Source organism: Vipera ursinii (genome assembly GCF_947247035.1).
Source record: "Vipera ursinii genome assembly, chromosome: 7".
Taxonomy (NCBI): Eukaryota; Metazoa; Chordata; class Lepidosauria; order Squamata; family Viperidae; genus Vipera; species Vipera ursinii.
This window is the reverse complement of record NC_139521.1, coordinates 39,069,001-39,083,483: the sequence shown is the minus strand read 5'-3', so window position 1 is coordinate 39,083,483 and position 14,483 is coordinate 39,069,001. Positions and strand designations below refer to the sequence as shown.

Here is a 14,483-nt window from a genome sequence, read left to right as displayed (position 1 = left end):
GCAAATATAAAATTAACATAATCTCTGTAATTTTATGTTTTTCTCCAAATAAAAATAGTACTACAGTACTACATGACTGAGATAGTTAGCCAATGACCAACACATCACAAATCTTCCTCTGCAGAACTTTTTAACAACTTTTATTTATTTCTAAAATTAAACAATCCAGATAAAATAACTGTTGAGGGTGACTTTCTGGGAAATTTGATTCAGAACATTTGCTTTAATGAAGCCTGAATAGTTTTATTTGGTAGCTTTGAAGAATACAAAACATTGACAGAAGAATTCTTTGTAATATGAAATTAAGAAGTGATAAGATATTTTAAGCCAAATACCCTTTCAAGACTTGTTTAGGAAGCATTGAGACAGAAAGGGACTAAATAGAGTACATATGTTCTTATTCCACAGGAGAAAAAAGATTGGATGTCCATTAGCCTATAAATTGGGAACTTTTGTAAATTAATTATTAATCAGAATAAATGTTTAGATCTACAAAATTATCTATGGTGCACAGTGTGGTAAATCTTGTAATTGTTTTGTTAATGAAAAATAAAGGTTAGAAATTAATAAAAGAAGCCATCAATTTTCCAGATTTTTTCATACCAGCGTTTTTTACTGATCACCTAAATCAGACATGTCAAACACAAGGCCCGGGGGCCAGATCCGGCCCGCAAAGTGGTTTCATGTGGCCCACGAAGCTATCCTGGAAACAGTGAGGGAACGGCCCCCACTGCCTTATTATTATTATTATTTATTAATTTAATTTGTATACCGCCCTTCTCCCGAAGGACTCAGGGCGGTGAACAGGGCAATACATATTAAAAAACAAGATACAAAAATTAAAAACGATTAAACAACAATGCCCATGAATAAGTTAGTACACATTAAAAAAGTTAAAACAGATTTATAAAACCCAACCCCATCCCATCAGGCCAGGCCAGCTTGTTCAAAAAGGTAGGTTTTGAGATCGCGCCGGAAGGAGCAGAGGTCAGGCGCCATCCAGAGCTCGACCGGAAGATGGTTCCATAAATCCGGCGCGCCCACAGAGAACGCCCTCCCCCTGGGGGCCACCAGCCGACATTCTTTGACCGGTGGCACCCTGAGGAGGCCCTCTCTGCCTTGGCCCTGGCCCAGAGACCCTCCTTCTGCCAGAGACCCCCAGATCTGTCCCACTCCTGCCCAGGTACCCATAGGCACCCTTGATGCAATGATGTAGAGTTGGCCATGCCCACCCAGTAGGCCATACGCACTCTAGCCACGCCCACCCAGTAGACCACACCTACCCAGACCATATCCACCTGGCCCCCTGAGGGCAACCGCAATGCTGATGCGGCTCTCAATGAAATTGAGTTTGACACCCCTGACCTAAATAGATTGTGTGAGCCACTGATGGACACAAAACCTACCATTTGAAACATTATCTGCAGCTTATTTTCCATCTATCAAGAGTGCAGAGGAGAGATTCTTGATAAGCAGAAAGCTTCTTTCATTTGGGCCCTTCAGACAATAAGCAGTCAACCAACAACTGGAATCAAAGACATAATATATATGCTCAGGACTTTTTTTCTCATAGAACGCTCCGAATGGAGTTCCGGCACCTTTTTTGGATGGAACCTTGTAGGGTAGGCAAGGCGGGTTGTATGACATGTGTGAGTTCCGGCACCTTTTTCTTTTACAAAAAAAGCACTGTATATGCTAGATCTCAGTCTTTATTTACATTACATCAAAGAAGCTAGGACTTTATAAAGAGAGATACCTGCAATTGTTGCAGATGCAGTCTTACTGGAAGTGAAGCTTTGGACTGTGGATGTAGTTTGAACCTTGAATTTTGCTTTCTTTCAATATTTGGAGATATTGAAAAATAGCAAACTGGGTTGTGTTGCCTGAAAACGTTTAGAATAAGTGTTTCTGCTGGATGAAATTGAACTACAAATACATGTCAGTGTGCTGAAATATGTATAGAATACTCTCAGAGCTGTTTTTAAGATGGGAGGCTATATAAATGTTATTAATTAATTAATTCCACCTAGGATTAATTAATTAAAAATTCCACCTAGGATAAATAAAAATGGCATAATTTAATTTGTTCGCTTTTTCTCATTTATATTAGTCCATTGGCCACAAGAATGCTATATTCAATACAATTTAGAAAAAGTTGAAAAAATCTGTCCCTTTGTATGCCTTATTTTGCACTATAGTAAGTTTTTGTCTTAGTGAAAAGAAATAGACTAGAGTTTTGCTAATTCTTTTGTTCTTTTTTAAGGTAGCATGTTGCTTGAGTTTCTATTTATGGAATGTAAATATTAAGAAACATAATATAAAGGAAAATAGACTGGTTGTAACTCCAGTCTTGCAAAAGCTCCCGTTTATTTTTATTGTATCAATCAAAAATGCATTAATTGTTGCGACCACAGGTAATAACAACCTTGCCTGGATGAAAAAGAAAATGTTTGTTTTATTTATTTATTTGATCTCTGTAGTGCACATCACAAAATATAAAAACAAATTAAAAACAGTTAATACAATACAAAAAAGTATATATGGTAACTGAGTAGAACGATTGCCATGGATGCTAATACAGCTGAGAAACAAGACCTTAACACAATCAGGGCCCCAGGCCTAGGCTTCCAATCAAGTTTTCATGGCCTGACAGGACCCATAACATGCCCAACCTGCTGGACTGAATTGGACAAGTAGAAATGACTGGGAGAAGATAATCCCTTAGGTCAGGGCTTTTCAACCTTTTCAGAGATTGTACCACTTTTAGGATATGGCAATATTCGACTACCAGTTGCCTAGCAGGTTTAATTAATGAACCTTTATTGTCAAAGTACAGCCATGTATACATTGAGATTGGCTGAGCCTCCCTTTGTACCCGCCCACCACAACTCACAGTGACAACAAACCCACCATTTTGTTACACCATGTGAACTTGGTGGAGCAGTGGGCTTGGTGGAGCCTTGGTGGAGCAGTGGGCTAATGCCTCCTTAAGTAACACCAGCTGCCTGCAATTAGTGCAGGTGTCAGGACCCACCTCAATCCACATCTTAGGAAATAAGAACTCTTGGAAGCAAGTTTAGTCCAAAAGGAAAATGTTTACTAGGAAGGAATCGATTGTGGGAATACAAGACGGAATCTGACAAAGGTTACATTTCAATCCTATATAAACCATTCCCATTTCAGCCCCTCCCCTCATCCATTTGGTCAGGCTGTCGTCAGTTGCTAGGTGTCAGGTCCTTCCATGGGAAAGGGAACTCTCCTTGGTTTTATGGTTATTGCTTTCCTTTTCAGTTGTAAATGAAGACACAAACCAGATCTGTCTGTCCCCCTCCCTTCCCCCGTTAAAACATCCCCTGTTGTTTGAAAATCGCTTTACTAACCATCCTCTCCCCCCCCCTCGGAGAGATGGCAGAATCCCCAGTAATAGCACGTTGTTCTACCTATACAATTATGAAATGTGATATAAATGGATTCTGACATTCGGCTCTCCTTTCAGAAAAAAGATGAGTCCATCTGTGGGGAAAGAAAACATATAAATGTTAGCCTGGTTTGTTTGGATATTCTGTATGAAACCTCTTAAGCAACTTAGGTGCTTTAACATGGAGTTTGTTAACCCACTCATTTTCTGAGGAGGGGAGGTGTTTCCATGCCACTAAATATTGTATCGTTCCATGGTGTTTTCTGGAATCTAAGATTTCTTTCATTTCAAAATGTTGTTCTCCTTCCACCATGCTGGGGGGGGGTGGTGGTGGGATTTTTTCTCGTAGTGGAGATTGTTGTTCTCTCTTTAATAGACTGCAGTGGAAGGTTGGGTGTATTCGTCTAAGATTTTTGGGTAGTTCTAATTCAACTGTTACTGGGTTTATGATTCTTTTAATTGGAAAAGGTCCAATATATTTTGGTCCTAGTTTTTTACAGGGTTGGAGTGATTTCAGGTATTTTGTGGATAAATATACCATCTTTCCTACCCTAAATGGTGTGGGATCGGTTCTTTTTTTGTCTGCCTGTGTCTTGTATGCTTTTCTGGCATCTTCCAACGCTTTCCTAACGATTGGCCATGTATTTTGTAATTGAGCAATCCATTCCTTCAGATCAGGGATAACCGGTTCTTTTGGGGTTAGTTCTGGTATTGGGTTGAAACTCTGGCCTGTAGCTACTTGAAAAGGAGTGTAACCTGTGCTTGAGTGGACTGCATTATTATATGCTACTTCTGCAAAAGGCAGTAGGTCCGTCCAGTCGGACTGTCAGATTCCGTCTACTGTCAGGACCCACCTCAATCCACATCTTAGGAAATAAGAACTCTTGGATGCAAGTTTAGTCCAAAAGGAAAATGTTTACTAGGAAGGAATCGATTGTGGGAATACAAGACGGAATCTGACAAAGGTTACATTTCAATCCTATATAAACCATTCCCATTTCAGCCCCTCCCCTCATCCATTTGGTCAGGCTGTCGTCAGTTGCTAGGTGTCAGGTCCTTCCATGGGAAAGGGAACTCTCCTTGGTTTTATGGTTATTGCTTTCCTTTTCAGTTGTAAATGAAGACACAAACCAGATCTGTCTGTCCCCCTCCCTTCCCCCGTTAAAACATCCCCTGTTGTTTGAAAATCGCTTTAGTAACCATCCTCTCCCCCCCCCTCGGAGAGATGGCAGAATCCCCAGTAATAGCACGTTGTTCTACCTATACAATTATGAAATGTGATATAAATGGATTCTGACAGCAGGTTCGCATCCCACCAGGCTCAAGGTTGACTCAGCCTTCCATCCTTCCGAGGTAGGTAAAATGAGGACCCAGATTGTTGGGGGCAATTAAGCTGACTTTGTAATAATGCCGCTTTGGGGGGGTGTATGAAAGCCCTAATAAGCAGGCATATACATAGAATGAAGGCTACTGCTAAGCTTGTAAGCCGCCCTGAGTCTTCGGAGAAGGGTGGGATATAAATGGAATTAAAATAAAATAAAAAATAAAACTAATGGCACAACACACCGGCCTCGCAAGTCAATCATACATAAAATGTATGGTGGGCGTGGCCTGCTTGATGCCTGTCACAGGACATAGTTGACCTGAGACAGCTGGGTCAGAACAGAACAAGTTGCACTGGCTAACTCAATGTGGGGACAACTCAGTGCCCCACAAACTCATCTCCCCAAACTGCTAGCAGCAAAGTGCATGCGTGCATGTGCGCGCACACACACACACCACATTCCAGGTTTGGGGACTTTTGTCCACAGAGGAAGGAGAGGGCCTTCTCTTAAAGCCCAGGCATGATTGTCAATTTGCTAGCTCAGATGTGGATACAAGCAGTGCTTTTTCTCTAAAAAAAAAAAAGGTGCCGGAACTCTCATCTTGCCAGGCCCAGGAGGCGGGGGGTACGGGGGTGTGTAGCACTGCTGCAGTCACAGGTACAAGGGGTGTTGGTGGTGGGCTGCCCCCCAGGGCTGGAGCCGGTGCGGCTGGTGCTGTGGGAGCAGCGGGGCCCACTCTATATGGCAGGGCTGTGTGAGGCAGAGCCGGTGTGGGCCAGGCGATGCAGGGCGGCCACTTAGGCATGCAGGGTGAGGTGACTTTGGCACTGGTCCAGCACCAGGTAGGCCACCATCCTGGCTTACACGGGTGAGCACAAGGAAGGAGTGCACATGGACTCTGCAGAACCCACCTCCCACTCCTTGTCCTCTCTTACTTACCTAGTTGAGATGGTGTAGTTGGGCAGCAGGGAGGGATGCAAAGTTCCTGCCAACTCGCCTTCGCTGCAGACAACTTGCCGGTGCAACGTTTGCCAGCCAGGTCTTTTGGCACGCTCAGCAGCAATTCCTATTTGCTTTTGAAAGCCAATAGGCTTTTGAAAGCCAATAGAGGGAGTAGCATAGCTTGTGCAAAAGCTTTTTTTTTGTGCCGGAACACCATTCCGAGCGTTCTATGAGAAAAAGCCCTGCTTTTATGTTTTAATCTTATGATTTTAAAAATATTGTAAGTTGCCCCAAACCTCGCCATGTGAATTGCATACAAATATTATATAATCGGTAAATAAAGGTAGAACATATGTTAAATATACATCAAATGATAATATGCTTCCCTACAAAGTCAGTTCTTGCTCAATGACAGACCAAGGAGTTAACTCAGAAAGGCAAGAGGAAAATCTAGAAGAGGTCTGTGCAACTTATAGAAGGGAAAGGCCCACACTGATAAATTAAAAATCTTTGTGGTCTGCAAAGGAATGCTGGTGGGCTAATCAATGATTTGGTGACTAGAGGAGCATCTACAGTGTTGGAGTTCGTGGTCATGGTAAGCCATGGAGGCACTGGGCAACATGACTTTCAGGGCAGTGGTGGTGATTTTATTACTTTTTTTTTAAAAAAGTCTGTGCTTTGTCCAAGGGTACTTGGTAGGCTGCATGTACATGCCTGGTCTAGAATTTATTTTGGAGCATTCAACTATCTAGAGCAGGCATGTCAAACTCATTTTGTTTGAGGCAACTTCTTATAAAAGAATTGCCATTAATTTGTTTTAATAAAATAATTTAAATCAATTTTTTACTTGATTTCAAATTAAATGAATTATATTGGTTGACAATAAGACTTTTTTTAGTACAATTGCCAAATGCAATAAACTGGTTTTAGGTATATGTGTGCACTAATTATTTCAACACCAATACATTTTAACAACATATTCTATTTGTAAATGAATGCAAATGCAAATTATACAATTTTTTGTGCAAAATTAAAACAAAATAACAGATTTAAGAGCTGTTATCATTAGTTATCTGTAGATAAAAAATAATTCCATCATCCAAAACTTTGTTATACTGTATTTAACAAACAGATTGATTTGGGATTAAAAAAAAGACTGACTACATTTGATCACCATGGCATTAAAACAAAATTCGAACAGTGTATGAAAAATAAAGGTTCCCTAAATGTCTGCTGGCTATATCTACATTTTCCTTGATAGCACTCTATTGCCTTCTTTTTAGCCTTTTTTTTCAACTTCCCAGCTTAAAAAAGGCAAGGCACAAGGAGCTGAAAGTTACAGAGACTATTTAAGCAGGTTGCCAAGCAACCTGTTCACACTCAGCCATTCTTACCCTCCCACTTTTAAATTAGCCTGTACGGATTGCATTTCCTTCGATTTGAGCCGTCTGAAGGCCTGTTGCTGCGATGCATTCTGCTGCTCTGCAACCTGGCTGCCTGAGGAGAATTTGGCTCTCCAGAACAGTTTCCTTCAGCTTTTTTTTGTGTGTGTGCAAAAAATGGTGCTGGAATGCCATTCTGAGCATTCTAGGGGGAAAAAAAGCCCTGGCTATATCACATATAATTGAAGATTGTAATTAGTTGCGTGTGCACGTTCAGCAGTGTGATGTATTTGTGCTGGCATTTCTAGGCCTCTTTCCAACCACATCCAGAAAAATTAGTAACAAACATTGGAATTCTTAAGGCCATGTTTGGTATTTCCCAGCAATCTGTTACTGGAAGAAAAAAGCAATCCCTGCTGCATTACTGATCCCAGAGAAGCATTTGCATGTATGCAGGTATCCTTAGGGTGCCATAGTTATGGATGAGAAATATTGGTTGCAAAGTTGGCATTTCTGGATGTAATACAGATATTTTGGACTTATTTTTGTTTCTTTGCATGTTTGATATTTTTAAAAAAGGCATATGCTACTGACTACGCTTATGCACATATGTAACATCTTTTGCTAGGATACATGACCACTGCTTTTCCAGAATGTGAAAAGTGAAAGATTGTGACTAAACAAAAATTTAATGTACAGATAATACCACCAGAAATTATTTTAGCCTTTTTAATAAATGTTGTTATTGATGTTAAGCTCACCATGGAAAACATCATATATTGTTATGTATATACTAGGTTAATTATTTAAGGACTGAAGTGCAACATAACTAGATTCTAAATAATCTATTTTTCAAAACACACAATAGTCCAAACAGTAAAAGTAATGTCCAAATTAAGAATATTTCATTCTTAAGAATTGTTTAATTTAAAGTGGTTTAGTTGTAATAGATGGTTAGATTCAAAATAGTTTTCAAGAGTATGTACAAAAGATACTATTTTTTTCTAGCATCAGCTAAAGAAGACATATTACATTGAGAAAAATGTTTCTCATTTCTTTCCTTACCTTTATTTTCTTTACCTTCATTGCAGAGATGTTAACATAGAAAATAGATTATTTTGTTATCTAATTTTACCTTCCAAAAGACAGAAGCAGATGAAAAATGTGAGGTTCTTTCCTGTTGGCTTTTCTGAATTAGCTGTTTTAGATTCTAAAAGTTTAGTTCCTAAAGAAGTAATCCTGTAAATAATTTTAATGTCCTCCTCTAGTGCAGGCTCTTTTATGACTCGTGGACTTCAACTCCCAGAATTCCTGAGCCAGCATGGCTCAGCTTGGAAACCTCTCCCTTTCCCCTCAGCATGGCTGGCTCAGGATTTCTGGGAGTTGAAGTCCACGAGTCATAAAAATGGGCCAAGATTGCCTAGCCCTGCAATAGGCTTTCAGAGGGAGCTTTTTTTTTGCAAAAAAAGAATGTGTGTGTGTGTGTGTGTGTGTGTGTGTGTGTGTAGCACGCTAAAGAGATATTCTTTTCCCAATCTCAGACATCGTTGGTGTTTCCCTGTCCAGTGCCCCCTCCCAGCAAAGCAGGAGGTGGAGGACGTTTGCAGGAAGCAGTTGCCTCTGAGTCCAACTTCTATCTTGACAGATCTCTGGAGAGCAAGAGGAGGCGGCAGGGGAGCAGCACTCCCAGGTCCTACAAAGGGAAGCTGGCCCTTCTTGAAAGAGAATTCTCATTTCCAATTGTGCATGGTAAGGGTGCTGGCTTGTTGGGGCAGCCTTCCCTCACACAGCTCCCCTGCCACCTCCTCTTCTTCTCCAGAGATTTTCAGGGGAGACAGATCTGGAGGGCAAGGTGCAGCCTCCATATTGGCCACTTCTACCTCTCCAAGCCTTCCTCAATTAAAGATACATTGTATATAAATTAAAACACAGCCAAACAGAAAACATAGTTAAATCACTAATTATAGCTCTTCACATATTTTCTGGAAAAACCACTTTTATTGATGTTAGGAAGGAAGAGCAAACCTTATTAAGGAATTCTTAACAGGAAGGGAATTGAAGACCCCAAAAGGTCTTGTTCTTTCTAATCTACCTTCCTTTTAAGTCTTTAGTTCTAATTATTTTATTATTATGTATTATAATCAAAGGTCTCCATAGTTCAGGATACTCACCCTAAAATACTCACCCAGAAAAAAATAGTTAATCCACAATATTGCCCTATGAAGAATGAAGATCATCTTTGGACCCTGAGAGCATGCAGGTGTACAGTCAGAATATTAGTGGCACACCTGTCAGCAACTGGAAGTGCATAAGTCCATGTACTTCCCTGTCTCACAACTCAATTCATACATCCTTTAATTTTCAGACACATCTTTTTCTCATAAGCTTAAAAACCCCACAAGGTATACTGTAATTAGCAGGAAATTCCAGAGTAAAGTTGGGTGCCACCCCGTTCCTGGGCAAGGTGAGGCTGGAGTGCTTGACTGCTGGCATGGTGGCAGGGGGAGCGCCGCTTTGCAGGATGGAGGTACTTGCAAGTCTCGCTCCAACTATGGTGAGGAGCGGCGACTGTGTCTGTGTCCAGGGGGCACAGAGGGGCGTGGTGGCTGGGCTGTCTTCTGGCCCGCTGGAATCTGGGTTTTCCTTTGCAAGCTGGGGTGGCATGGCCCCTCGCTGTCTCCAGGACGGCCCCTGGCCAAATGTAAACGCCCCATGGGCATGTCTATCCCCTCCTCCTCCTTTTGTCTTTGATGTAACTGCAACCGACTCCTTTCCGCAGGCTGCACGCAGCTTCCAGAAGGCCAGTCATCTGAAGCCAGGCGTGCATCCTGGGCACTCAGCAGAATCCCGGCAACACCGCAGCTCCAGTTGGCTCTCCCACAGGCCTGTGCTGCGTTGCTGCTGCTTCAGCTCATCCCCACACTACTCTTTTACACTTTTTTTAATAGTGCTTTTCAACCCATTGTAAGCGTACCACCTGCCAGGTGCCGACGTACCACCAGTGGTAGGTGTACCACTGGTTGGAAAGCCCTGCCTTGGGTAACTTGGTCCAAAACCCAGACAGGCTTTAAGGGTGATAACCAACACCTTGAATTGTATCTGGAAGCTCACTGGCAGCGAATTGCAGCTAACATAGCAGTGGTGTTACATGTAGTGAAATCCAACATCCTTTACTACCCATGAAGCTGCATCCTGCACCAGTTGAAGCTTCCAAATGCTCTTCAAGGGCAACTTTATGTACAGCACATTACAATAATCCAGATGAGAGGTTATTTAAAATAGACTCTAATAAGGAAGCATATTTGTAGCTCAGGGTTGAAATAAGAGGTCTTTGGTATGCTCTAAGCTTGGTTGTTTTCTTGCTGACTAGCACTGATGATGTTACCTAATTTGGGTAAAGAATTGAATACAAGAAAACAACCAAGCTCAGAGAGCAACAAAGACCCGCCAAAGTAGACTCCATACAGACCTTTAGAGATTGGTTTTATTTAAAAAAAAGACAGGAATCCCTAAATATATAGAATCTTCTTATCATCTGTCTCAGAACGGAAATATAAGCTTCAGAAGGAATTGTGAGATATCCCACAGTTTTAGGAAATAAGTAAATGGGGACAATTTTTGAGAGGGTGTGTGCACGGTTACATATTTTCTTTCTTTGGCAGGATCCCCGATTCAATGCTGAAGTGGACCAAATCACAGGCTATAAAACACAAAGCATCCTTTGTATGCCAATAAAGAACCATAGAGAAGAGGTAAATTTGAGCATCTTCCTTTTATTCCATTGTAACATTTCTAGCTTTTGATTCTTTAAACTGTTTGTTCTTTTGCATGCCTTATTAAAATGTTTATCTGCATATATTCCATGGAATACCTTTGATCTGCTCCATAAAGTATGAAGAATTGGTATACAGCCAGTTTCTCCTTTCAGTGTTGTCATTTTCCAAATAGCATTAGCCATTTTTGGCAATGTCAGAGGGTCTGTATTTTCCTTCTGTAAATATACAGGCTTGTTTAATTCATCTTGCTTTTAGTTCAACAAATTTGGCATTCCAGTGTAGTTTTATATAAGTTACTGAGAAATCAGTAAACTATAAACCTGATACAATTAAAAAGGATTATTCTAGAATCTTCAGCATTCATTAGAAGCTAACATTCCCTAGTTAAACTGGTGACATAAACATATAGCATCACTGTCTTCAGTGGGGGTGGGAGGGTATCACATGTACACAAACGCTTCCATGTGAACTAGAATCTTCCTTCACCAGGTGTCCAGCTCACATGGAATCAGCCGCAGAAAAGGCTAGGTTTGTGTTGTAAGCACAGAGATGGTTTTGTCACCTACTTGACCAGCTTTATAGGCAAGTGGAGAGCTGTTCACTATTTCTGACCTGTTGGACTGAAGACATAAAGATGACTTCTGGGCAAGTTTTGGTCCATTTGTAATACAATGGTTTCTGTAAACCATGATGACAGAATTTCTAATAAAGCTATAAACTAAGTACTGTTTTAAAATTGTTAAAACAGCAGCAAATCCCTTATTCTAGAATTATTATTTATTAAATTTTACTTGCTGAAACTGGCCTGGGAATAAAATGATTTGATGGCTTGGGCACACAAACAGACTTTTCCTTCTTTATACCCTTAGAGATTGGAATGCAAGAGTGAGACTTCCTGGGAAGTGCTAGAGAAAGTTACTCTAAAATAATAATATAATCACCTGGTGCTTTCTTGAGGCATAAAATTTCACCAGGCTGAGCAATTTTGGTGGTTAGTCCATTAGCCAGGCTTTCTGGAAGGCTGAGAACAGCCTTCTCCAAAACCTGACACAATGCAATATAATGTTATCAAATGGTTTAGTTCACACAAATTGCTTCATCAAAGTGAAACTTTGCTGCTTCATGCATGTCTGTTGCATTGCAGCAATTATTCCCTGAAATTGCACTGAAGTTGACCATCACAATTCAAGATGGAAGTAAATTGTGTTCAATTCATTATCCTAGTGCAAAATAGGAAAGGTGCATCTGTGGGCAACTTTCATGATTTCTGCCAGGCTGGTTTTGTTGATTCACTTAGATTGCGTACCTCTTTTAAAAATGAGAAATATATTTGTTCTTTGTCCCAAAGATACTTTTCAAAAGGCAACTGGGCCTTTCACTTCTCTTCCAAAAAGCTTCTTCAGTTCTGACTGTCAAAACTGAAGAAGCTTCTTGGATGAAAAGTGAAACATCTTGAAAGAAAAACAAAGTCCAGTCGCCTTTTGGAAAAGCACTTTTGAGACAAGCATGACCTGGGTGACTGAGAATCTCCATAGATTTTTATTCTTTGCTACAAAATAAACCTACAACCTCGCTCATCATTTTTATTCAAATCATGTCTTTGGGACTTTCCCAGGCCATAAGCAATTTTAAGAAAATAATACATGGGATTGGTTGCAATCTCGTTTTGTTTGGAAAAGTGCCCGTATGCCAAAATAAAATAAAAAAATACCTTGGCAGTCATTAAAACTGGCCCCAAATCAACAAAAGCTGAGTTGACCAGAATTGGGAGTGTTGCCCGACTTCAAAACTCTAGGACAGGAGGTCCATGTTTTGTTCAGTCTATCCTTTATTCAGATAAGTGACTGAAATAAAACAAGAATGTGTCAAGGTCTTCAGTCTGCAAGTCTATGTTTATGATAATTTAAAGTTTATGATAGCTTAAAGTTCTGACTTTAAAAGTCTTTGGTGTAGGGCAGTTTTTCCTTTGCTTTCCAATAACCCCAAAGCAATCAAAGTCTAATATATCTGAACCCTACTATGTTGGGGAACTGATTAATAGCAGTTATCTAATCAGTCATCTTTTTAATTGGTGGAAAAACTGATGAAATTTTTAGAGTGAAATATTTGAACTGTTTAAATTAATTACTCAGTTTGATATAGATTTGATAGTCAGATCATTTGCCTTCTTAAGCATAAGAAGAGTACATTCCTTTTTGTATATTTTTTGAAAGGAAGCATTTTGGAAAGTTTTGTAGGGAAAGCTTTTTCTTTCCATCTGGCCTTTCAACTCCTCTATTACCAGAAGGTTTTCATCATTCTAACCATAATAACTAACTGACATATTTCTGGAATAAAGCAGGATTCCTAAATCCTAAATTATAATATACTTTAGCTATCTTTTCTATGACTGCCACTATCATATAAGAAAACTCTAGTTCATTGTCTCCATCATGTTGTTGTTAGCTGCGAAGTCGTGTCCGACCCATCGTGACCCTATGGACAACGTTCCTCCAGGCCTTCCTGTCCTCTACCATCTGCTGGAGTCCATTTAAGCTCACGCCTACTGCTTCAGTGACTCCATCCAGCCACCTCATTCTCTGTTGTCCCCTTCTTCTCTTGCCTTCAATCTTTCCCGAAACAAAAAGCCTAGAAAATGTCCAGCATTACGAAGAATTAAAGGAAGTTGCTTCGGTGCAGTCTGTCACGAGTGCAATCCAAAGATATTATGCCTTTCAGCAGTTGCTAATCAATGACAAGCATATTTTCACTGTCACACCTCCTTAACAAGTGATGCCTCAGTGGCTTGGCCATCTGGGTGCATAGAGTGCCTACAACTCCATGTGCTGTGCATTTGGTCATAACAAGTGCTGGAGGCAATAACCCTGCAGCATATGGAGAACTATGTGTTTTAAAAACCATCCAAACTATGCCTATATTTTGTTTTTTGGTGAAGAGAAAAAACAAGAATCGTACACACTTTGAAGGAACAAGAATAAAAATGGAATATCAGATAAATCTGGTTCTATCTGCATCATACTTTTTTCCTCATGACTAGCATAATAATGCATAAAATAAACCTAAACATGTGATGTCCAGCATGGCATTTTGTTATACTGTATATTATTGCAGTTCCTAAATCCTGTCCTTCAAGGTGTTAATTGGAATTTTGGAAGTAATAATAAAACAGCTGGAAAATCTAAACATTTAATTTTAAAGACTCACTTCAAAAAGATTATTTTTGAAATGCTAATTCTGTTAATTGTTGTGGACATTTATTTATTGCATTTTCTTTTACACAAGCAGGCCTGTTTATTCTCAATGTCAGATGAAGAACCCATCCATATTTTTAGTCTTTTTTGTCCCAGTGCCTGTATTATGCCTTTGAGGGAGTTCCTTCAAGCTTTTATTTTTATAAAGTCATAATTAACAGTCTCTTGTGCCCATTGGATCATTGCTTCAGAGATAATTTGTTATATAAACAAAGAAAAGAATGTCTATGGGTGGGTAAAAAAAGCAGTGGGAACCAGAGCTATTTCTAACTTTCTGCCAGCTTCCCATTTGAGTTTCCTTTGGAAAGCTGGCAGGGAGTATAAAAATTTTCCTTCCTTCCTTCCTTCCTTCCTTCCTTCCTTCCTTCCTTCCATCCATCCATCCATCC

General features: G+C 40.1%; 1 protein-coding gene across 3 annotated transcripts in view; it reads left to right on the top strand.

The window, feature by feature from the left end:
• PDE5A (phosphodiesterase 5A) overlaps window positions 1-14,483 on the top strand; it is an 83,157-nt gene that overhangs the window by 16,272 nt on the left and 52,402 nt on the right. For 2 of the 3 annotated variants that reach the window (XM_083367004.1, XM_083367005.1), the window contains exon 3: window positions 10,730-10,819. The exons of the other annotated variant lie outside the window; for it this stretch is intronic. In XM_083367004.1, coding sequence (XP_083223130.1) covers window positions 10,730-10,819 — 90 coding nt within the window. The remainder of the gene's footprint in view (window positions 1-10,729; window positions 10,820-14,483) is intronic. 3 annotated transcript variants of the gene reach the window in all.